General features: G+C 39.9%; 2 protein-coding genes and 1 long non-coding RNA gene across 4 annotated transcripts; 2 read left to right on the top strand and 1 right to left on the bottom strand.

Annotated features, from left to right (window-relative positions):
* The first annotated feature begins 301 nt into the window (after positions 1-301).
* On the top strand, positions 302-6,859 carry LOC148714110 (uncharacterized). Its single transcript, XR_015977251.2, has 3 exons — positions 302-498; positions 4,080-4,155; positions 6,289-6,859. It is a non-coding gene; the product is annotated as an uncharacterized LOC148714110 (long non-coding RNA).
* Positions 6,860-11,210: 4,351 nt separating this feature from the next.
* Positions 11,211-17,820, top strand: LOC103702925 (transcription factor bHLH129-like). Of its 2 annotated transcripts, none has more exons than XM_008785566.6 (6): positions 11,211-11,821; positions 14,817-15,148; positions 15,580-15,711; positions 15,830-15,895; positions 16,159-16,227; positions 17,225-17,820. In XM_008785566.6, the coding sequence occupies exons 1-6, from the start codon at positions 11,365-11,367 to the stop codon at positions 17,279-17,281; spliced, it is 1,113 nt and encodes a 370-aa protein (XP_008783788.3). In that variant the 5' UTR covers positions 11,211-11,364; the 3' UTR covers positions 17,282-17,820. The 2 variants fall into 2 exon arrangements, with proteins under 2 accessions (XP_008783788.3, XP_008783787.3); XM_008785565.6 differs by having other exon boundaries at positions 11,259-11,821; positions 14,808-15,148.
* Positions 17,821-19,176: 1,356 nt separating this feature from the next.
* LOC103702926 (Leucine-rich repeat protein kinase family protein) lies at positions 19,177-23,938 on the bottom strand. The gene is made up of 2 exons (XM_008785567.5): positions 22,354-23,938; positions 19,177-19,993 (listed from the first exon to the last, which is right to left on the bottom strand). The coding sequence occupies exons 1-2, from the start codon at positions 23,849-23,851 to the stop codon at positions 19,332-19,334; spliced, it is 2,160 nt and encodes a 719-aa protein (XP_008783789.3). The 5' UTR covers positions 23,852-23,938; the 3' UTR covers positions 19,177-19,331.
* Between the last annotated feature and the right edge of the window lie 439 nt (positions 23,939-24,377).

Raw genomic sequence — 24,377 nt, 5'->3', positions numbered from 1 at the left:
TCCTATAATTCAGGAGAGAGAGATTAGGATCCAGCTCTTTAAATATATAGAGATGGCTGTGAGTTGCTCCCTTGAGAGGCACAAGGAGGGCCTAAGCAAGAGATAAAGAATTTCTATCAAGCATGGGCCGGCTTTTTGCATGCATACATGGGCTCACTAATCCAACTACAACCCGGCCTGATATAACCAAGAAAAGATAAGTAGTTGGGCTTGTTGTGTATATGTATGTGGACTGGATGTTCACAGTCCTTGGGACAGCTATGTAACTTTCTCAAAGGACCTCTTCTGAATGCTGAGCAGCAAAAAAGATAATTCAATCTGCGATTCTGTTCATCTTTTTATATGTGAACTGGATCCTCGAGGCCTCGCCCGTCGTTAGCCGCCAGCTGCTCGACCTCCGGCCTCACAGAGCACCGGAGGCTCCCCGTCCTGCTCTTTGATGTCATTGGACACCATCATCCGCGATCCCTTCTACCACGACAACCCCGCCTTCTTCCAGTTCGTTACCCTCTTTCCCTCCGTTCTTGTTGATTGAGTTTTCCTCTTTGCCTATGGAGTTATGATCTTGCTGAGTTGAAGAAACATTAACTTCTATTTGATATTGCATTTCTATCAAATAATTGTTTTATTAGCACAGGTAGCAATGATGAAAGAGAAGGGAAAAAATAAATAATAAATAAGTTGGAATAGAACCAGGAATTTTGGTTGACTTACAAGTTATGCTGACACTTGCTAGTCTATAATATTGTTGAGACAGTTGTTAGGGCCTGAAACTCATGTTGCATGATGTAACCATGTCATTTTAAATAAAGTTCAGTGAAAAAAAGGAGAAAAAGAAAAAGAAAAGAAAAGTGTAAGAAAGTAAGAAGAAGTCGAGATAATGGTAGGGTTAATATTTTTACTGTCACTTTCATGGTCCTTTGCTTAATTTCTTCTCTGTCCTTAAATGTTCAGTGCAACTTATGAAACTTCAGACATATTAATTGTATATGCTATAACAGTAAATTAAATTCGAGAACTAAGAGATTTTGATGCATTTACAATGCATTTTACTCTTCTCCCATGAAACCACATTTTCTCCTTGTCGGCAGAAATCCTCTTAACACCCTGGCCTTCAGTTGACCCTATACCTTTATTTTCGAGATGTAACCTAATAATATAGGTCTCTGTCTGTTTATGTTTAATCTCCATTTTCCTTGATAAGTATTTCAGACTATATATTTTCCAAAAAGGTAATAGTAATTGAGGATACATAATGCAATTTTAATGGAGATGCATGAAATATAACACTGCAATCTGTTTCTCTATCTTGTGTGAAATCTATCAAAAAATAGAGATAAGTGGAGATCTATCAAATAGAGCTAGAGTGGGTGGGCAAAGTGAAGAGATACTTCTGAGGTGTTCTATAAGACTCTGGATCCTTAAAACCTTATAAAGTTGCATTCAGCTGGTACAGGAGTATGTATTCTTGCATCATGCCTGCTGGTCCATGCCAAAAAGGTATTAAGTTGGTGGCATGCACAGGCACAAACCTTTGTTGGTTCCCAAAAGTCTTGCCATGTCATTGGGCAAAAGACTAGCCTGACTTGGCATGATAGAATTCATAAGGTGAAAACCCGGCACTGGCATGGACTAGTTAGCCTGACTTCGCATGATTTGTTGTTTCTTCATCCAGATCCAATTTATTCTAGCCTGACAAAAAAGAATGATAATTAGTGTTTCATGATCATCTTACCCTATACTTTTTCTTGAGTGGCTTGCTACTTTGAGAAGTTATTTGACTGAAGAGAGGTTCAAGAAGGCCAAGATATGAAACTTGTGGGAGTGAATTTTAGTAGGTATGGATACAAGATATGTTTACAGCATGATAATAAATAAACAACTAAATAAATTTTACATTTGCATAAAAAGAATCCATAGAACATACCAGGGCTATCATAAGAACATAGATAATGATTTATAGAAAATATTTAGAAAACAGAACATGATATGCCTACAACATGGCAATAAATAAACAAATAAATAAATTTTACATTTGCATAAAAAAAATCCATAGAACATACCAGGCCTATCATAAGAACATAGATCATGCTTCACACAGAAACATGAACATTCATAAACTCCATTATTTAGTAATCATTAAATCAATTTACTAGAGTGCATACTTCTCACAATAACATAGCATCAAAAACTTTACAACTAACCATTCGCAATTGAAATGTCAACATTCATCAAGAAAAGGAATGAAAAACCCTCCCTATCCATGGAGGTGTTCATAGAGTATCTAGGGCATATCCAAGGAGCGTTCCAAGGTTTTTTAAATTTTAGAAAAAATAGGATACTTGGAATAAGGATCTGACACTACATTAGTTTTATTCAATTAGAATCTCATTTGTATTGGATACTTGCATAGTGTGCAATTTGAGGTAGCATCTAGGCAGCCATGCATCAACCTTTAGCGGAATGAAATCCATAAGATCGCATCTTCGACGAAAAAGCATTAAGAATGCATCCTGAGAAAAGATGAAACCAGGTCATTGGTGGATTTTTTTCACAATGGATCTTGCAAGCAATGTGTTGCAAATTTGATCAGACATCATCAAGAGGTGAGAAGTATGGTTAGCTACATCAGGGAATTTTATATGCTTAGTTGCATAATGATCTAAAAAAAAATTGAGAGCTAACTTGTTTCAAATATATATTAGTGGATTTTGTTGGCTATTTGTAATAAGATATAGATGCCTAGATGTGGAACATTACTACTTCATACTAGTTTGAGGCTAAAACAAGCTTGTTGTATATACATATCATTATTGATGTTAATAGCCTCTATGGATCCTCATAACTCATTCCAAGAGTGGAGGCATAACATCAAAATGTGCAATAGTCACTATAACATGTTATCGGCTACTCCAATGACATACTTGGTTGAGGGGAGTTTGGCTCTGGAATAAGAATGGGAATGAGTGACTCCCACTCCAGTGGTTTGGTTGGAGAGGAGTCCCATTCCCATCCCTATGCTCAAGGAAAATGGGAAATACCCTAATCCTCCAAAACTCAATCTCGACTCTCCTCCTAATATTCAATTACCATTCTGCCAGATTTACTTCAAAAATTGATTTTTCAAAAATACCCCTCTATTTAATTGACTCTCCAAAAATATCCCTCTATTTAATTGATTTTCCAATTCTAATCACGAACCAAATGCATCGAAGAATATGGCCATTCCAATTTTCATTCCAATCATTCCGTTTTTGATTCTGATTCCAATTCCGGTCGTGAACCAAACGCACCCTGATTGACTAAGTGAATCAACTTATATGGATGGATGTCTAGAGTTAGCGATAATTTCTTCTACTTATATGGGTAGCTCATATCTCATATAGACAACATTTGACCCTTGAGGATGAGTAAGATAATAAAGAAATTAAAAGAATGTTTGATAGAAGGCAGGTCTTGGTGCAAAGGTAAAATTGCTTTATTATGATCTAGGTGTCATATGTTTAAAATACAGAAACAGCCTCTCTGCACGTGGGAGTAGTGCTGCATAATTTTAACCTTCCTAGACCCGGCAATGATAAAAGCCTTATGCACTGGAACACTCTTCTAGAAGAACATTTGATCTTATTAATAATAGTGTTCTCATAATATGTGGAGATTGGACCAAGAAAAGAAAAGGACTTCATCATCAAGGATTAAAATATCATGAATATAGGTATTAATAATAGTGTGCTCATGTTGGTTAGGTACCACATGATATAGGTATTTTGTTGAAACTGGTGGTCATTGACATGAAAAATACACAAGTCTGCAAATAATTGATATGTATTCATGTGTCTTGCTAATATTTTTGATCGTTCAGTTTCTCTTGGGCATGAATGTATCTCTTGACTACTATAGATTAGTAGTAAGATTTTTCTTTTCCCGGTGAAGATGGTTGTTCTGCTCGAGCATATGGAACAAATCTAAGAATCTTAATTTTTTATATGATTACTTCAATTTATTTCTTGTAATATTCTCATTAAGAAGTTCATTTAGTAATCTAGAAGTTCCATTTGACTAAACATCTCCTTTTGTAGGATGTCCATTAAAGAACTATTAGAAAGCAAGCACCCTACTGCATGGGTTGAATTTGAGACAGGGTTGATTGATGAGGTATGTTTGCAATACTAGGGCAAAAGATTCTTTTGCTATATCACATTAGTTGATGATTAGTTATTAATGTGTTTTCTTCCTTTTTTTAGCATTTTTGGAGTATTTACTCTTACTACTACTTTTACCTTTTACCTTTCATATCATTAGTTGACCATCATTCAAATTTTCAGCAATTATTTCCTAATCAAAAATTTAAGTGCTGGTTAGCATGACAGTACATGCATGAGTACCACTCCTGTGCCATACTTGCATGTAGCATTGCTGTGATACTGGATGCATGATAGCACTTGGCATGCTATCATGCCAGTGCCTGTCATCCTTTGGCAAGGCTCAACATGGCACAATATTGTGCTAATACCAGTCCGATATGCCACAAGCACATGATATTTATATCCTTGCTCCTAACAATAATGGAAGTAGATACTAATGAAATTAAACATATACCTAAAAGAAGATTATGGAATCTGAAGAATTCAAAAGGAAAATATATAGCACCAGTGACTAAGTGAGTTTTACTTTTGGTCTAAGAGTACTAAAGATAAACTTGATTTAATGGGATAGCAATCTCGTTGTTGAGCACAAGTGTTGTGTCTACTTTCTAACACTTCATGTCACAAAACGATTTGATACATGGACACTGCAACATAAACCAGGGATACTTGGTGTCAACACCAATGTTGGTGGGGAATAATGGATTGATATTTCATCTATAAATCTCTATATCAACACTTAGTACAGTTTATGCTGTGGGTTCTGGTATGTTGCTCACTTTTTTCCCTTTTTTTGTGTGTTTATAGTGCTGGTTGTATCCCTTTTGTTTTGTTTTATGGCTGCTATTAATTTCATCTTCTGTCAGACTCTTTCACATTGTAGACTGAGCACCAAGGTCTGCACTATAAAAGCTGCAGTCATGCATCCAAATCTCACCTATGCAGGCCATCACTTGAGACATGCATTCATTAAGCTTAGTTCATTTTTTGATGTTCTTTTCTTTCCTTTTTATTTTTCTTGCTATTTTTTTTGGTTGAAATACACTGCTTTTTGGTTAAGAGGATAAAAGAGAATTGAAGGAATGGAAACAGAAAATGGGATCCAGAGGTTTCTTATCTGTAGTGTGTGTCAAGTGTCAAACCACACTCTACCTATTTGCTAGGGCTTGTGTGAGGTGCTGATATGACTGCTGGTGCATTGTTTCAGTCTGATCTGAAACAGCAAATTGTTTTAGCAAACAAAGAACTGAGTTTCAAGCATGCACAGAAAATACAGCAGTTTTCTTTTTTTTTCTGACAAGTTTTTCCCCCCTATCAACCCTGCTAGCTGTCCTATTTCCACCGTACTCCGATATGATATTTTTCTTGGAACATAGGCCCAAAGTAGATTATGTTTTTATTTTTAGTAACACTTTTTAAACTGTAATTCTACAGTAGGGATGGCAATGCTTAACCTGTTTAACCTATTTAACTTATTCAGCCTGTTGAAGATTAGGTTAGGTTACCTGTTTAGAGCTTGTTTGAAAAATGCAGTAGGATTGGGCCCTATTTCCTGCATGAATTGGGTCTGTTGGCCTACACAGCCCGTATTCTTTTAAAAGCCCATCCTAGTTTTATCCTAAATCTCATCTGTGCGCCTGTTGGTCTGCAAGAAGAAAAAAAAGACCCATGGAAGTCTTTTTTTTTTTGGGCTGGAGCGGTATTAGGTTGATATGCTCCCTATCCAAATAGACTGCCCACTCTATGAATCCAATAGAAAATACAGTCCAATTTTGCCGGATTTTCCAAACAGGCTCTTAATAAAATAGTCAAGTTTGGGTCTGCATTTTTGACTCATTTAATGGACCTATCTTGTATCCGACCTGACCAGCACCGTTCCGATGCAACCCGATTGTCACCCCTAATCTTGGTCAGTCATTAAAAAAGTGGAGAATATTGCATTAAGAATTATCCTTGTCTGTCAGCACGGTTGCTTTCCAAAAAAACTAAAACAGAAAAAGTATCACCACAGCAAGTAAGGTTTTGGAGTTTAATGTGGAAAGAGGCTTTACTTATAATTCCTTTTCACCAATCTACTAGCCTGTGATTCCTTTTCCCTTACATCTTGCATGTTACTGATGTAATTGTTGCTAACAAATTTCAGGATGGCAAATGTGGAGGCAGTTGGGAATGCAGGCATGGTTGGGTTGCATTTCAGGAATCTGGATACTCTAAACAAGAATTATCTTCATTGGGAGTTGAGACAGTAACTCTGGACAACATACAAGCCAGAATCTATTCATATTTTCCATTCTTGCAGAGGATAATCTCATGTTATTTGACCTTATTGTTTCAATTATTGTTCCTATTAAGATGCTAATGTCTGTATAGTCTTGGGGGGTGGGTAGGGGAAGGATAGACATTCTTTTGTATAGCTTGTATTTGTTATAGCATATTTATATGTCATTTCATTCATTGATCATTTGGATTGTTTTCCCGAAAAATACTATGACATTTTCAGTCATCTTAAGGGACTTATACATATATCCTAGATGGGTGGAAGGGCCAAAAATGGAGATGAAGACTAGGGTTGTTATCGAGCTGAGCTTGATCAAGCCTAGACCTAACCATGCTTGGTTGGAAACTAACTTTCAGACCGAGCTCAAAGACCAAGTTTGACATTTTTTCGAGTTCAATTTGATTTTAATTTCAAACCAAGCTGAATACATGCCCAATTAACCAGTTTAATAACCTTAAATCTAGTTTAAATCAATTCAAACTTGACATTAAGTTTGGAATAAATCTAGTTATTTGCTTATTTATCCTGCACTGAGTGCAATGTACATACATACGCATCCAAAAGTCCTAAACCTTGCTTTTATCAACAAAAAAAAAGTCTTGAACTTTTCCCAATTCCATTTTAGAAATCTAACAAAACTAGCATATATTCTTCTGAAAAAAAAATGAAAACTGTCTATTTACCCCTTAGAATCTCAAGGTTGCCATCAGCAAGAAATTTCACACATGCCCCTCAAAACTTTTAATACATTATATGCATTTTCAAGCAAAATAACTAAGGGAGCAAGTTGAGTAAATTTCAACTGAGCATAGGGGAAGAAAATGAATGCAACATAATGTTAGTAAAAGAACAGATGGAAAGAAAATTTATCGTCGGTTGAGGCATGTTATCATTGTCCTTAAGAATAGATCTCGCCTCTCGGAGAACAAATCTCAGTGTAGCAGGTAATGACGGCCTATTCTTCAGGATACAATAACCGGGTCACTCCAAACGTACACTCGTAGATGCAGTGACAAGTAAACAACCCAGATTCGCTCATAAATGAAAAGAGAAAATAGTCAAACAGAGAAGAGTACGAAGAGGAAGATATGGATGAGATATAAATCAGTTAATCCTTTGATCTGATAGGGTTTAAAAAGAAAAGGAAGAGGTGTGTTTAAAAGAACACGATGATTACTAAAAATTTAAATTCAAAGAAGCAAAAACAAGCCAAGTCCAACTCCCGCGCCTGATTAACCCGTTTTCAGATTTGGCCCTCAATTGCGCTCATGCGCGTGTGGGCTTCATACATTCTTTGTTTCACCAAGTTAGAAAGGTTGAAGACTATTTGAGTTTCTATCTCTTTCCAATGTGGGACTAAAAAAGTATACAAGAGAAAAGAAATGATAGGCTTAAAATTTTGAAATCCTCCAACACATGATAGAAAAGGAAAACATGTAGATATCATAATCATGGAAGGGCATGTATCCATCTGCTTTTTGAAAGCTCAATGCAGAAAGAAAAGGATATTTTAGCCATATAACATTAACAAAAGAGAAGAAAGAGAAAGGAGAAAAGGAAAGAGAGGGAGTGGAAGTTTTATCATACTTAAACAATCAAACAGTCTCATTTGGTTCAAAGGCCGTTTGCTTTCGTGGCCTCTCAGAAAGCTCCGGCCGACCAAGAGTCTCTTTCAGGTGCAGTTTTCCAATAATAAAGGCTACGGCATATGAAGGGAAGGCAGGCATTCTTTCAGTGCAGACGCGATTGGGACGTGGCGGAGAGCAGCGGGCATTTCTCGCAAGGCTTGGGCTTCTCCTGCCAGTGAATCGATCTAAGAATGCTATCTCCTCCAATTGATGGCTCCAGAAAGTGACGTTCTGCTTAGGAAATTATAGAACAGTGACTTGCCTTTTGGGCAATGTAGACCAACCAGCCATCCCTCTATCCTCTAAATTTATTATCATGTTTGATTGGACACTTACAAGGAGAATCATGGCGAAGGGGCATGCATCATGTATGGATGAAAGCTTTAAACCAAGGGTTTTATTGTGATTTCAAATGTTTAGAGTTAAACAAGCCGGTCTCGAGTGCACATTAGCTGTAACAACGATACCCAAGATCTTCTCAGTGAATAACCGATGTGGGACTAAATACGCGCCTATATGGGTCCATACATATTCCCTCCGTTGAAGCTCTAATGTTCTCGTCAGGCTAAGAGTTCAAAATCTATTCAAATCTAATCATAAGCACCATGATCGGTCCGTGGTCAGCCTCCATTAACCCGTATTGTAGTGTTTTCTAATCCACATAGGCTATGGACCGAGTTCGCTCTAATATAATTTGTAACAATTCAGGATCTTATCCAAAAAAGCTAGTCAAAAGATATTTTTTTAGGTTCTTAGTTTTGTATAAGTACCCAAGATCTTCTCGACGAATAACCGATGTGGGACTAAACACATGCCCACATGGGTTCTCACATTAGCAGTCCTCCACCACATTGCTATTATAGCCTTTTTTTTTTTTTTTTTTTTTCCTCCGATGCCTAACTACCCAAATTCTAGTGAAGTTTGGATGTCTCTAGGTAGGCCTCTGATAAAACTATCAAGAGACTCTACTCTGTGCCATGCCATGGGGCATTTAGCAGTAATTGATATTTCTTATCATCAATTGTTGGCCTAAATTATATGTTGGGGAATAATGATTTTCATAAACTTGATCACTAAAGTAGAAAAAGTCTTGTTCTATGATCATACTTTGACCAATACAATAAACTCTAGGTATGTCTTGGACTAGTTCGAACATGAGTTAGCAACAACCAATTTTTCAAATGTTTTCTATTGGGTTGAACACTCTGGGGCATGGGCATCAAGGTTTTAGCATGATCATTCCATGTCTTCTCAACATGCTTGTGTTTGCAAAAGTCTATAAATATGAAAAATATCAATATCGAAGTAATCAAATATTTCGATACTACTGGATTGATTATGACAACATCATAGTAGTTGGCAATCAGAAAGAAATCTACTTCCACAAAATAATCATTAAAAACTTTCACAATGCATCAGCGAAAATCTTAGTCATCACCTCGCATGCGCATAGACAAGCAGATGATGTTGCTAACCACCATGCCTCTAACAAAAAGAATATCCCAAAATTCGCAAAATTGAGCTAAAGGAAGACTTTTCATGAGGAATGGAGTATTGCAGCCAAAAATCAGCATATTACTCTAGATTTCTGTAACCTTTGTGTGACAAGGCAACTATCCTTGAGCCATCAGATGTGTATAAGATGGACACAGTTTTCAGCATAAAAGAACCGTGACGATTAGAAAATTTAATTATATGATTAATACTATGGATATACTAGCCAAAAATCTAATGATCGATGTCATCAATAAGAAAAATTAGCCGAAAATGAAAAACTCGACCCGACCTGACCCTATTCGGGTCGGATTGGGTCAAGAGATTTTAAGTTCGAATCAGATAGGTCAAAATTTCTGACCTAAACTTTTATGTCAATAGATAGTACCGGATTTGGGTTCTCTCTTACTCTCTTATCCTAACACAGTTTCAAAAATACAAACTAGTATATAAGCTCTAATGAATAAATTTGGTTAGGATGCAAATTAATACATAAAACATATACCACCATCAATTAGTATTGGGTATAAAGAACTTCTCCCGTATAATTTCTAAATTATATGTATAGAAAGCACAAAGTTGTCTATTTTTGGTAGTGTTAAGCCTTTTTTTTTGAAATCTCAATAAACCATTGACCAGGAATTTGACCAAAAGCATGAAATCTCAAGGAATTACTGGCAGTTTTACTACTATTAAGCTACTTTTTAGGAAAGTCATATTCTACTCTTAGTATCTCTAGGTATTTCACCTAGCCATCACAATGAATGATATAAATATAATAGAAACAATAATCAATTATGGAAAAAAAATATAAAAATCATAGTCAATAATAACCACATGGCCATATTAACAAGCCCTTTCATTATCTACCCCTCATTGACCTGCAATAGTAAGCAATAAATTTTAAAGGTGTCAGTCTTCTTGTTGCTAGCTAATTAACAGCACAATCATTATAGGATGTTTATTAGGCCAAGAGACTTATTTATCAAACCATTAAAGTCAACAAGGTAGGGTTGTATCACAAATAATATTTATTGGGTCTATCAACTTGCGGGACCATATCAACATATCTCAAAGTCCAATTTCCATCTAAAGTTGGTTTAAATTACCATTAACTTGCATCCTAGGCGATCTTCTCGTATCTCAAATTTAAGCAAAAAATCAAATCGAGATATTCCTCTAGTTGACATATGATTTCTCTTGCAAGCAAAGAAACCCTTTCTCACCAATAGGATCCACCTTGGGTTCGAATAAGAGTGGAGTACAATTAACTCTTGCCATAAACTTCTAAGGGGTCAATTTACCTTCATATAGCTATGTACGTTGCCAATCGCAGCCATTTATTTTTTACAGTTGTGCACCGATATGGATGCTTGATGAATGAGATTTATAGGAATGAATGGTTATGATCGGCGGTGCGGATGGCTATGCGGTGCAACGTTAATAGAATTAGGAACCCTGGTTCAGGGTTCACATCGATCCACTCAAAGGAATCCCACGTTGATGAACAGTGGAACTCAGAATCTTAGCACTAATTAATTCCCACGAGCATCACGTAACTCAAAGCTTTATGATTAATCAAGTTATAAACCGTCAAGAATCCCCCCCCCCCCCCCCCCCTCCCCTCTTCAACATTTTACACTGGGCCCCACCATCCCGAAGGACGAATCACAAGCCTCTTTCTTTATTGCGACTAAAGTCCTCCATTCATCCCCCCTCCCCCCCTTCTCCATCCATGCCCTCTCTCTCTCTCTCGTCCACTTCTCAATCCAGTCCAAAACCGAGTGACTTTCTCTGCTCTCTGTAAAGGGTGGGTAGTATGGAGCGGTCGCCGCCGAACGGGAGCAAGGGGATGGCGATGTTTACGGCGGCCGGGCCGCCTGCGGGGCTGGCGAGGTACGTGTCGGCACCGGGATCGCTCCTCAGCAGCATCGCCGACACCGTCGTTGCCGGCGGCGGAGGAGGAGGAGAGTTCCAGATGGGGAGGTTCTTCTCCGGCGAGTCGTCGTGCCTGACGTCGGAGTCTACCTGCAAGGCCGGCGCGGGCGCCGCATCGCCGGATCTCGATCCCTGCCTAAGCAAAGACGGCGGCGGGGGCGGAATTGGGTCCGGTATGCCGCGGTCCTACGGCGTGGGAAAGATCTCTGTCGGCGCTCTCGCTCCACCGTTTCCGGCGGCGCCGGCGGCGGATGGGAGTTCGAGGGGCGGCGGGAGTCCGTTGATTCGTCACAGCAGCTCGCCCGCCGGATTCTTATCTCATCTCATGGTCGATAACGGTCAGTTCTTTTTCCCCCTCTCTTCTTTTCTGAACTTTGTCGGGAAACGAATCGGGAAACGCTTCGTTCAGTCCAAAGATGCGCTGCTATCCGCACCATTTTATCCCGAGGAGAACGTAAGACGGTCGATTCCACTAGGAAACGGGGAAACGCGTTTCTAAAGACGGAAACCACGGTTTTGTGGGGAAACTGTGGTTCGCGGCGGGTTTCGGGTTCGTAAAGTGGGGCTCGGATTTTTTTATCGTTTTAGAGAACGCCTGAGAGAGCTGACAAATTACGACAGGTACGGTTGCTTGTAGCTAGTCTTCTCTCCTTATCTTACTTTTGCTATAATTATGTTAAAATATTTAGAATATCCTTCATTCCGTGTATTTGAACATCAATGGGTCCATCCAATTTAGTGATCTGTGTTTTGGATCGGCCCATGGGTGGGCCCGGATCCGGATCCGGATCCGAACCCGAGTGTCATGGTGGCAGGCTAAGTGATGGTAACATTGAACTTTTTCTTGGATGTGGATGGGGTTCGATGGAGTTTAGTTTCATGGTTTTTACTATAAGAAGGGTGGGTGTATCATTGAATGGGTGGCCCAGATGAGCTGTTTGGGGTGATGGGACTGGAGTTTTGGGTGTCCGGGTTCAGTGGACTTCTACGTTTGGGGATTCCTTGCGTGTCCTCTCTCCTCGTGCCAAATGGAGGAGGATGTCATCTTTGGCCCACCTCTTTTTGTTCATGTCACTCTAGATGTGGTATCTCTCGTGCTCACAATTCTATTAATCTAGCTGGCTTAAGAGAAAAGTTTAAAAAGAAAATTACTGTACCTCTACTGCCATAAGGTGAATTCTTGAAACCTTCTCCCCTGGTTTCTCTACCTTAGTCGATGAAGAAGACTGCCATCTATTTGATGGTACAGAGCGTACCATACCATATCAGTTCAGTACCGGTATCCGGTACAGATGGCGTACCGAAGGTACTTGATATACTTAAAAAAATTTCATACTATACCATACCGACATTGTTCTAGTATGGTACCAGTACCAAGACGATGAATCTTAGTTTTGACATTATGTAGATGACTCTAATATGCTAAAACCTACCACTTGTGCAGCTGTTAAGTGATCTATAGCTAGTTCCATCCATATCAAAGGTTCACCTTAATTAGCTCTGCTAGTAAAGTGAGTGAAACAAGAGGAATTCACTAGCTAAAAGCGGGAGTGCAGTTGTTTGGGTTGGAAACATCAATATGAGTGCTTCCTTTCACATGAATCACAGACATCTATGCTTCCCCTATCGTGCATCAAACATGCCCACCTCTAGTTAAGTTATAAATTAGCTAGTTGGAAGGATTGGAATGAATTTGCTTTTTGAGATCCATTAGAGAGTTGAGTTCGGAATATGCTCCTGTGATCTCTTTGTGGCAGGATCATGGCGCCATGCCTCTATGTGCGAAAGACTTCCTTAGCATATCACATAGTGTTGCATCAATCTGAATGTCTACTATATTTCTTCCTATCAATAAAATGAATGCATCGAACACTAGTTACTATTTAGTAATAACTGATGCTGGCAATGAAAAGCTTCCATGGACAACTGTTGTGAAATACTCCTCGCCTGCTTGAAAATTTGCATGAAAATGGACCTTACCAGGCACATGGCCCTGTCATCCATAGCTTGATTAAGTGCTAACTTGGTTTCATTGGAGTTGTCTGTAAGCAGTATTCTTCATTGTTATATCATTATTATTTGGTCATCCTCTTCGTTGAAGTTGAGTAGCATATTGCCTTGAATACAGTTGAATTATATTGTCGAAAAAGTTATCATGGAGTTTTCTTTGTTTGTTCCGTAGAGATGTTGCTGCAAGAGAGCTTGTAATCCTCCAATTTAAAACCTGTTGGACAAAAAAGATTCATGCTTGATATCACATAAGAAATATTAAGTATAAAATATGTTGAAATAAGTGAGATGAATATCACGCTGGTCCGAGGCATGTTATGGTGTATGCACTCTTGAGAGTACAGTTCTCTCTGTCCATGTGTAAATAGTTGATGTCAGTGTGCTGTCAAGATACAACAAACCGTTTCATGATCGTCTTAATGTGCACCCTAATAAAAGTGTATCTGAACTAGTCTAAGCCTAAATTCTAGGAAGAAAATTATAAACCATAACACTAAAAATGGGGACAGAAACGGTAAGGAATTCTCATAATCTTCTTTCTCTGATTGCTTGCTGATTCTACCATATGATCTCTTAGTTATGGGTTTAGAAGGGTGCAATGCCACAGGACATGATCCTTTAGAAGCATTCCTCCATGCAACTCTTTTATGAAAAGACACCCTTTCATGAGCTGTCTCTTAGAGACATCCCCACAATAAAAATCAATATAATATAAAATGACCCACTAGTGGGTTGTATTGGTTATATGCCAAAGCCTACACATCTAATCAGACAAAATTTGCTCAATGAGCATTTGTCTGGCCGACGCTCGATATAATTGTTTTTTCAATTAAATCTGCAGAGCCATAGGTTGTAGCAATTAATCTTGAAGAGAAAAATCAATGTAAGCATATATGAAAAATCTGACAAGATTGGAGGGAAGAATGTATAGATTAGGTCAGAGAAGTGGTACGGAAGAAAATAAAAAAGAACTTCCTGGTTTCACATCCTAATGAATTGCTTGAAATATATTAGCTTATATTTTAGACTAGATACTTTTTAGAATGAGTGGAATTGGGAAATTCTAGCTTCTACAAATGAATTTTCTGGTCCTTCGAGTATTGTTTTTTTCGTTTATCATGTGGAGTTTGATTGTTATGATATGGATCCCTTTATAGCAAACCGGAGCACCAAAATCTCACAAGAAGATCGCAGTTTATTTGTCGTTCGGACTTAAGAATCCTGTTCTGACTTAGGGGCTGTTATACAGGTTATTTAGGACTTGCTTCCATGTTTTACACAATGTTATGGGCATTATGGTCTGATATGTGACAGGTTTTTCAGTTACAAGGGACACTGGAAGCTATTCTCAACCAGGAACGGATGGTGTCTATGCGATGCCAAGCACAAGATTTAAATCCCAGATGAACTTCTCTAGACAAGGAACATTGTCTCAAATATCTGAGATAAGTGTCCCAGATGTGGGAGAGAGTGTTGGTGGCAGTAACAACTCCACTGGGACGGCTGGGAATGTTGGGCAGTCATACATTTCGAGCAATTTTTCGATAGGCTCATGGGATGATACAAATTCGATTGTGTTCTCTGCACCTCCAAGCAAGCGGGCAAAAGATAACAATGGGGACATAATAACCAGTCTTAGCAGCATTGAGTCTCAGGTAATTTCAATAATTTTGTGATGCTAGCAAAAACAATACAAATAACCAGTAAAACCTTTTCAGTGATCTACTATATACATGTCAGGTTCCTACTTGTCCTGCAATGGTTTGGAAATATGGAAATCAACAAAACATTCCTTTGACCTTAAATACTATTTGGTTCTGTAATAACCTTCATTCTTTAAAATTAAAAAAACTTATCTTTGACATTGTTATTACAAATTTCAAATTTTGCTTGCTGCCATCTAGCAAAATTTTAAGGACAACTGTTTGCGTCACGTGCTCGGTTGGTAACAATTTGGATATCTTGGGACATTTTTCATGTAATCTATTGTTACATTGAGCTCGAATTATTGGCTTTAGTGACTGATATTAATCTTTAAAAAATCTGATCCACAGTCTTAAATTATATGTCGTACTTGATCTTTCAGTTTAGTTTGCCAACAACGTCCCTAGAGATTGCTACAGTAGAGAAGTTCCTCCAGATCCAACAAGACCAGGTTCCATTCAAAATCCGAGCTAAGCGTGGATGTGCAACACACCCACGGAGCATTGCCGAAAGGGTTAGTTTAAGCCAATCTAATAAAGCATCTGTGTATATCTGCAATCCTGTATCAGTACGTGCCTCATAGATCGAGCCTTCATTCTCAGGCTAAGCTTTATTCTTTATTTACTTGCCAGGAGAGAAGAACAAGAATCAGTGAGAAGTTGAGAAAGCTGCAAGAACTTGTGCCTAACATGGACAAGGTACAAACAAACTTTAGCAGAAATAATCCCTATCAAATGGAGTTAAAGAGGTCATTATTTTCATGCCACTACTACTGTATGAAATTTATGAAGCCCTGTACATAGAACAACCACGAAAGAAAATTTTGTACAATGGATAAATCTCAATGGCCATATACTAGTTGTACAATCTTTGCTTATCATTTTACCCCCTCCTAAAAAAACTGTTGTGACAGAAGTGATATATATAATTATTTTACAATTTCCTCTTTGATATTTTGCAGCAAACAAACACGGCAGACATGTTAGACTTGGCAGTTCAGCACATCAACTCCCTGCAGAGCCAAGTTGAGGTGTGTATCAAATTGCATTATTTTATGATAAAACTATAACTAATGCTGCCAACAATCTAATGCCTGGAACTATCCAAAATGAGACTTGTTTTTTTTCTCATTTTCTTGTAACATAGGTGAGCTATACAATAGCAAGCAACAAAATACTAGACGTCAAGCATGTTCTATGTTTAAGTCAGTACAGATCATCTTTTTGTCTTCTGTACCCCATCCTTTATCCAAATAAGCTATACATTTAGTTCGGGAGAAAGAAAACATCAAGATTTTAATTTCAATGTTTGGAAAACTAACTCGAGAAATGCATAACACAATCCATTGGGTTATAACAATGTAAAGGTTATGATTTATTTCTTTAAAAGAAGCAAAAGACAATAGTGATTTTCATCCCTCATGAAATGATACAGAGGTGCAACTTGAAGAATTCTCCAATTATTTACCATATTTCGACTGGAAGTCCGGAGCATTATGTATTTTTGCATGCGTAGCTGTAAACAAAGTAGGTTCTCCTATTGTGAGTGGCCATTTCCTTGTTGCACAGTAAGCAAATCTAAAGCACCTTTAGTTTTATCAATTTTTTAAATATGTACAGTACTTCCACAAGAAAAATGGGCTTATTTAAGTAGATATGAACTCGTTGAGGAATATGCTTACAAGTGTATTTCAATTCTATTACTCCAGCATTCAATTTATATATTTTGAGGAGATGATAAGTCCAGAGAAAATATTATGGCACTCTGACAGACTATGTGATACCTTTTTAAACTTAAATGTTGTTGCAACACTTTGATTTTCTTTTGATTTTTTTTTGTTAACTTCTGGTCTCATCTAGCCATCATTCCCTTTAATAGTGTTTACAAATTGATCTCTAATGATGATCAGCCCCAGTATGTCTGTTTAGCTACCTAGATGAAATACTATATACTATTCTTGCTGATGTTGAAGCTTTTCTAGATAAATATAATGCACTGATATTATAAACGTGGGCTTTTACGTGCAGATTCTTACCCAAGAACGTGAAAACTGCATATGTGCAAGCAAGCAAGAGAACAATTAAGATACCAGACATGCTTATGTATATAAGAATTTATGTTGGTTGTTGTTTGTTAGATGGAAAGGAGGTATTAACATGCGAGTAGTTCCCATTTGTGTATTATCATTTCCCTTGATCTTTGGCAGTCCAACAGGCAATAATGAAGGGCAGTTCTGTATTTCCCAAATTTCTGGCTTCTGGAATCATTTGGATTATAAGAGGGCTTTCGGGGGCAAAGGAAAAGCATCTTCATCGCACAAAGATATTCAGGTTCCAGGGCTTTCTCCAGAATCTAATATTCCATGTTTTATTGAGGTTTTATACTTCTCAGATCTGTGTTTGCTTATTGGAGTTGAATAGTGTAAAGGATGTTTGTTCTTTTAATTGATGCTTTAGCAATTGACCTTTTTGTATTTCTGGATGTATTTTGCTTTTTGCATTCTATCCTGATAAAACCGGGAGTAAAATCACATTAGTATACTTTAACCTATGTCTGTATCTGAATATATGATTTGCAGCAAGTATCGAAATTTTATTAGAAATGCAATATAGAATGACGGAAATTTGCGTGGAGAGATCACATTCTAAATTGTGTAGATGCAAGGCAAAGATAAGATTCTATAACAGCACCGGGCGATATCAATGTGCTTTATTGTTCATGGAAGATTCTATTTTCTGCAATTTGTATGATATTATAATAATTACAAGCATGTGATGTTGGTATATTACCACTGTTATATTTGGTTCCATGGAATGAACATAGGAATGGAAAGGGGATTCTAACTTGGCCTTGTTCTGATGCTTGGTATGACAACAGAGGATGGAACTATAATTCTTTTGGAATCATGATTCCTTCATTTGTAGAAAGGCGATTCTCACATAAAAAGAAAAAGATATTTTTGGTAATAAACTAATTAACAATATTTTGAAATATAAAATAGTAATAAGTAATATTCAATATGAGTTAATTGTCGATGTCTATGATTTGAAAATAAATAATTCAATAAATATCTACTTTAAAACAATATGATATTAAAAATAATGAAACTATTAAGTAGCAAGCATTGTGATATCATATCAACTATTCCTTTAAGACTTGCTATGTATAATATACTAGCAAATAAGCATTGTGCAATACATGTTAAAAATAAAAATAAAAATAAAATAAAAATATTAAATAGTACTGAATAAATATGGAAAATATATTAGATAAGTATTAAAAACTTTTCTCTTGAAGTAGAGGCAGTCATCTATAACTCCTTTATTAATATTTTTTGTACTTTAACCTCGATTTCATAATCCTTATGACGTCTTTGCGTAGGAAGTTTCCAGCCTTCTTTTAAAGAAAAAAAAAAAAAAGAGGGGAAGGGCGCTCATAATATATACAGATCACATAAATTAAGGGGATTGAGGTGGTGTTCAATTAGAAATTCTGATGCACCGTTGAAATGGCAATCTGGTACATACTTGGCATCTGCCATTAGTGTGCAAGAAGTGAACTTTGATGCCTAAGATTGTTCAGGACAAGGTCTTCAGACAAATTGCGACTTCTTATGTGCTTCTGAAGATCATAGCTAGATATTCTTATTCTGATCAAAGATTTGTTGCAGAGTACACAATAATTCTTTTACTGATAAGTTTGCTAATATTCTTAATAAACAAGAAAGATATGACATATTATTACTAAATAAATTGGGGAAGGTATTACAAGATTTATCGCACTCTCATTTGAAAGACACAATTTAAAAGAATACTTAATCATGGAAGCAAACACTGATCAGCCCAGCTGCTAACCTGGGAAGAGATTCCCCATTCGGAACCAACCTCCTATATGTGCTACATGCTACATCATCCTTTAACAACAACAAAAAACTCCACCAACTTTCAAGGAGGTAAAGCCCCACTCAGAAAACCAGGAATGATCAGGAAAAAAAACAATCTTCTTTATCCACCCATACCAACCCAAAAAATAAGTTGTCCAAAACCAGCAATATCTATTTCCTTTCGCCATTTTTTGCTTGACCATTCCCTACATCTATGCCATGCATGTTTCTCGTACATGGTATGAACTTATCTACGTCCCAATTTTATCAAGATTCTCTGATACTACCTTCATCCTGGGCCGCTGCTCTGGGTCTGCTTCGGTGCATGCAAGAGCTATATGGAACATGGAGATCACCTCCTTCTTGGCATGAACCTCGCGGAGGAGCACCGGGTCCACTAAATCCTGGAGCGGCTTCGCATCGTCGAACCCCTTCCTCACCCACCTCACCAGCTCCGGCACATGCTCTAGCGGCATGGAAGATGACGAGGGGGACGAGAACTCGGGTGGCTTCCCGGTCACGAGTTCAAGCAAGACCACGCCGAAGGAGAAGACATCCCACTTCTGGTTGGGCCGGCTTCCGGAGGCTCGAGCCTCGGGAGCCCGGTAGTTATTGGGCTTATCCGGTGGAGTGGGCTTGATGGCAGGAAGGGCCCCGCCCATGAAGCCGCCGCCGCCGCCGCCGCCGCCCGTAGAGGAGGAAGGGTCACTGCTGGCTATATTGATTAGGCGAATGAGACCAAAGTCGGAGACGTAGGGGTTGTAGTCGCCGTCGAGGAGGATGTTGGAAGGCTTGACGTCGCCATGGACGAACTTTCGTGGGCTGTATTCGTGGAGGTAGGACAGCCCACGGGCCGCTCCCTTGGCTATCCGAAGCCTTATGGACCAAGAGAGAGTTGGTTGACCGGATCGGCCTGCCCAATCAGAAAATATTTTGAAATTAATAAATAAAAATAGACCTTGAGTTGCATGCTTCAACTTGGTATTCTTCAAAACAATGCATTCATGTGCAATTTTTTTTTTTTTTTTTTTAATTTCGACTGGTTTTTGCATGCCTCTATTTGACGATCGTGAATTTTAGGGATTTAAGAGATGCTTTTCAATTGGATTCAGGATCCAATGTAATAATGGAAAAGGTTAGCTGGTAATTGTCGCACAAGACATGATGACCCATGGACTAACGGATGACATACATGGCACACCTAATGTTTCTTTTTTTTTTTTAACGAGTGATAAAATAAGAGCGAGCATATTATCCAAAGTATCCAGTCCGAATGCAAACAAGGGGTTTTCTCCTCTCTTCATTATTCGTGTCAATCACTTGCACCCCATCTCCCTATCCGATTTCTATAAGCCTTAAAGCGCGACCAAGAAAAAGAATTTTTTCCTGCAAGATTTCTGTGCTACCAATAAAGCATTTTTCTTTTATTACTGTAGCAAACTGAGATCAACTTGGATTCAGCTCGCATCTTATTTATTTTAGAGACATAAAAAGAGTAAAACTCCATTATCTAATATGAGTACTGTAGTCCAAAATTCTTAAGACTTGGGAAGCCAGATTTATGTTCCAATAGTAGCTATCAAGTAATCCAACTAAAATTGGAATTGCGTATCTCGTGCAGATGGAAGATAGAAATCAAAGTGTTTTAAAATTTGCGCAAAATGCGATCCACCGATTGATGTTGTGGGAAAAAAAAAAAAAAACATTCTTCTAAAAACGAACATTCTTCCTCGCGAAAGATACAACCAGAAACGATCCATTAGCCCCGACCGAATAATAGCGGTCCACGTGATGTAAATTATAGAGGGACCGTAGAATCCCTAAGCTTGCAAGTTCCACTAGAAAAGTGGATTTATTAACTTTTGACCGGACCGCAGAGTACGAAGAACTTCCAAGAGTGAGCTGGCTAGGTACCCTAACGGACCCTCCACTCTTGATGAGGAGCCCCTATTGTCCCCACTTCTACGACAGTGGCTTACACGGCCCACTCATCATAAAAAACCTTCTTTTTACTTTAGAAAATTGATAAGATTTCTTTCCATTTCAAAAATTAAAATGGATGGAAGCCCACACGAATACTGCAGCTTGGATAAAAATCACACCCATGAACCAATATAAAAGATTTCACTAATTATATTATAAAAATAAAATTTAAATTTATTCCAAAATTTATTTTCTCCTTCAAAGTCGGATTGGAAGGAAATTGAAAAGTTTCGATTGCCACTCAATAAAGATAAAAATTCAAACATGAGACTAGACCTGCAGTTATCATCATTGTTCTCTCTTCTCTCCCCTTATGTTCATTTGTATATTCAAAAACTTTGGACAAATCAAACATGAGCTTAATGAAATGCATATAACATTTTTATAGAAAAAGCCAAGAAAAACCAAGCACGCAACCTATTTGACATAATTACATTAGGCTAAGTTTGTCCCCTTGGAACTTTCGAGATTTTGGTCTTTTGCGAATTGACTCGTCGGCTCTCCTCAACTAACGGACAGGTTTTCTGAAAACTCCAAAAAGTGTAGGCACCTTTGCATGGTCTTGTCCTTGGGTTCCTATACACAAAGGTGACCTTCTCTTCTTGATGAAGTCTTTTCTTCTTCCCTTTTGGCTGTCTCCCAAAAGATGGAAGAAAACTGTTTACCTCTGTTTTTTTTTTTAACGTAAAGCAAATAGCGCCATGCCAAAGTTAACGATTTTTTTTCTAGAATTCCTGCGGTCTTGACTTTTCTACCCTCAAATATTTTCACTTAAATTATGGCCATCGTCCATCCAGTGATCGACGGCCGGTAATTGAACACACCCTGGCCAATGAGAGGGACAGGGTCAGCTCCATTCGGTGTATTCCCCTGTACCTCTAATCACCAAGTCACCACTACTAACGGTAATAGGCTGTGGCCACGTCATCGGCAGTGCAAACTACGAGAAGACCGATCGAGTTATAGCGCGTCCCACTGCATTCCCTCCTCCAACGGGCATGTCGTCCCGCGAAGTCCCATCCTCCTGCATCAACTTTCGTGCCGAAAATGAAATCCTCCCCGTTCAATCAATAGACCCCCGCCCTCGAACAAACGAACGGATCCATCAATCCAACGGTGGATTCAGTTTTCTCACCGAGGAATCGAGCATCCGCGTGCTCCTAACCTTAACGCCAACCGACCACTACGCCCCATACCGCGCCTCGCGGCAAAAACAACCAATCATATCATGACACGTGGCAATAGCTAGCTGGGGAGGGAATCGGGAGGGGAGGTTGAGGAAAGACTGACCTCGGAGAGCGGTGGCGAGGTTGCCATTGGAGATGAAGTCGGTGATGAGCAGCTTCTCATCCTGCGCCCAGTAGTATGCCCTCAGCTTCACAATATTCGGGTGGCGCACCCTCGCGATCGCCTGCACCTCCGCCACGAACTCCTTGTACCTCTGCGCTCCGCCCTCCCCGAGCCGCCGCACCGCCACCGGAACCCCATTTCCCAGCACCACCTTGTACACTATCCCCAACCCACCCTTCCCCAGTACATACGCCGACGCCCTCAGAAGCTCATCCAGCTCGAACGAAAACCCCTTATCGATCGCCACCAAATTCCCCTCCCCTCCGCCGCCGCCGCTCTCCGCGTCCTTCTGCGACTCCCCCTCCTCCGTCCCGCCGCTCCCCGCCGACCAACACCCGCACCCCCCGCTTTTCTCCCCTTCTCCACCCAACTTGCTCTTCCCGGTGCAGCTGCAGCACTTGTCGCGGTCTTTCAGCTTCCAGTAGAGATAGACGACGATCAGCCCGATCAAGGCGACGCCGGCGGCGTCCGCCACCGAGATGATAACGATGAGACCCGTTCGGAGTCCCTTCCTCTCCCGCGCCGCCTCCTTCCCGCGCGGCGCCACCTGCCGCCCCGGCGGCCCCGCCGGGCGGTCCTGGCACGGGATCTGCAGCGGGAACCCGCATAACCCCGGGTTATTCAAAAACGCCGTCGGGCCCTGGTTCGCCAGCGACCCCGCCTGCGGGATCTCGCCGGAGAGATTGTTGTACCGAAGATCGAGGCTCACCGTGGACGGCAATTTCCCGAGAGAGCTCGGGATCTCGCCGGAGAACTGGTTGTGGGAGAGATTCAGGGTGCCGCCGAGGGAATCGAGATCGCCGAGATCGGGCGGGATGGATCCATTCAACTGGTTCGAGGAGAGGTCGAGCTGGACGAGGGAGACCATCTCCAGCCAGATCCCGGCAGGGATCTCGCCGGAGAAGCGGTTCTGGGATAAAAGAAACCGCTGGAGCTGCCGGCAGTTGCGGAGCTCCGGCGGGAGCGGGCCGGAGAGGGAGTTCCCGGAAAGGTCGAGGTTCTGAAGGCGGGGGAGGTCACAGAAGGCAGGCGGGAGGACGCCGGAAAGATTATTATCATAAAGAAAAAGAGAATGGAGAGAAGAGGCGTTGAAAAGAGGTGTGGGGATGGAGCCAGAGAGGCGGTTTCCGTGCAGGTTGAGGCGGCGGAGGAAGATAAGGGAGCCGAGCTCAGAGGGGACGTAGCCGGAGAGGTTCCTGCCGGCGACGGCGACGCCGACGACGCGGGGGTAGGAAAAGCCAGAGACATTGGCGCAGGTGACACCGGGCCACCCGCACGGGTCCGCGTCATCCTCCCTCCAGCCGGCGAGTGCGCCGCCGGGGTCGTCGGAGACGGCCGACTTGAAGGCGAGGAGCGCAAGCCCATCAGGTGAGAGCCCATGGCTCCGAAACACCATAAAAATTAAATAAAATATAGCTAAAAAATTGAAACTCTTCATCGATTAGGAAAGGAGCGTGTGAGCCACTGCTGAATAGCTGATGCTGATTTAGTTAATGGGGGATGTTGGAGAGGAGGGAGGTGGGTTATAGGAGTATTTAAGGGAGAGAAAGGGAGCCCTGTTAAAATGGTAGTAGGAACTGTTTTAGGTTATCCTGAACCATGTAAAACGACAAGACGATGATGTAATACGGAGTTATGGTTAAATAGTTGGATTGGATTTGATTGGAGAACAGGTTAGGAATGGGAGGCTAAGCAGTAATGGGAGTAGAATTTGATTGGTGGGGCCCGGGGGAGGAGGGAAAGAGAAGACGTGAGAGGGAAGGGAGTAAGGGGAAAGCAAGGAGGGGGGGTGAGTGGAAGCAGGCAGTGGAAATGATGAGGGGGCGTTGGGGGTCTCCAATAAGAACAGTAATGGTTGTTAGGTGGCTTTGTTTTGTAATTATGGAATGGAGGAGTACGGGGGAGGAAAAAAGGGTGGAAAAGAGTGTGATTTTCTTGTTTCTAGCTTAGGGATGGGGAAGCTT

Source organism: Phoenix dactylifera, chromosome 4 (assembly GCF_051530095.1).
Source record: "Phoenix dactylifera cultivar Ajwa chromosome 4, Ajwa_hap1_PhDact_Kaust_v1.1, whole genome shotgun sequence".
NCBI classification, from domain to species: domain Eukaryota; kingdom Viridiplantae; phylum Streptophyta; class Magnoliopsida; order Arecales; family Arecaceae; genus Phoenix; species Phoenix dactylifera.
Note: the sequence above shows the minus strand (reverse complement) of the source record. Positions and strands in the feature narration are given on the sequence as shown.

Coding starts and splice junctions, on each gene's coding strand:
- LOC103702926 (XM_008785567.5), bottom strand. CDS start 23,851: ATGAAGAGTTTCAATTTTTTAGCTATATTTTATTTAATTTTTATGGTG. Junction 19,994..22,353: donor CCTCGCCACCGCTCTCCGAG/GTCAGTCTTTCC, acceptor CTGATTGGGCAG/GCCGATCCGGTCAACCAACT.
- LOC103702925 (XM_008785565.6), top strand. CDS start 11,365: ATGGAGCGGTCGCCGCCGAACGGGAGCAAGGGGATGGCGATGTTTACG. Junction 15,149..15,579: donor TTAGCAGCATTGAGTCTCAG/GTAATTTCAATA, acceptor TTGATCTTTCAG/TTTAGTTTGCCAACAACGTC. Junction 15,896..16,158: donor TTGTGCCTAACATGGACAAG/GTACAAACAAAC, acceptor GATATTTTGCAG/CAAACAAACACGGCAGACAT.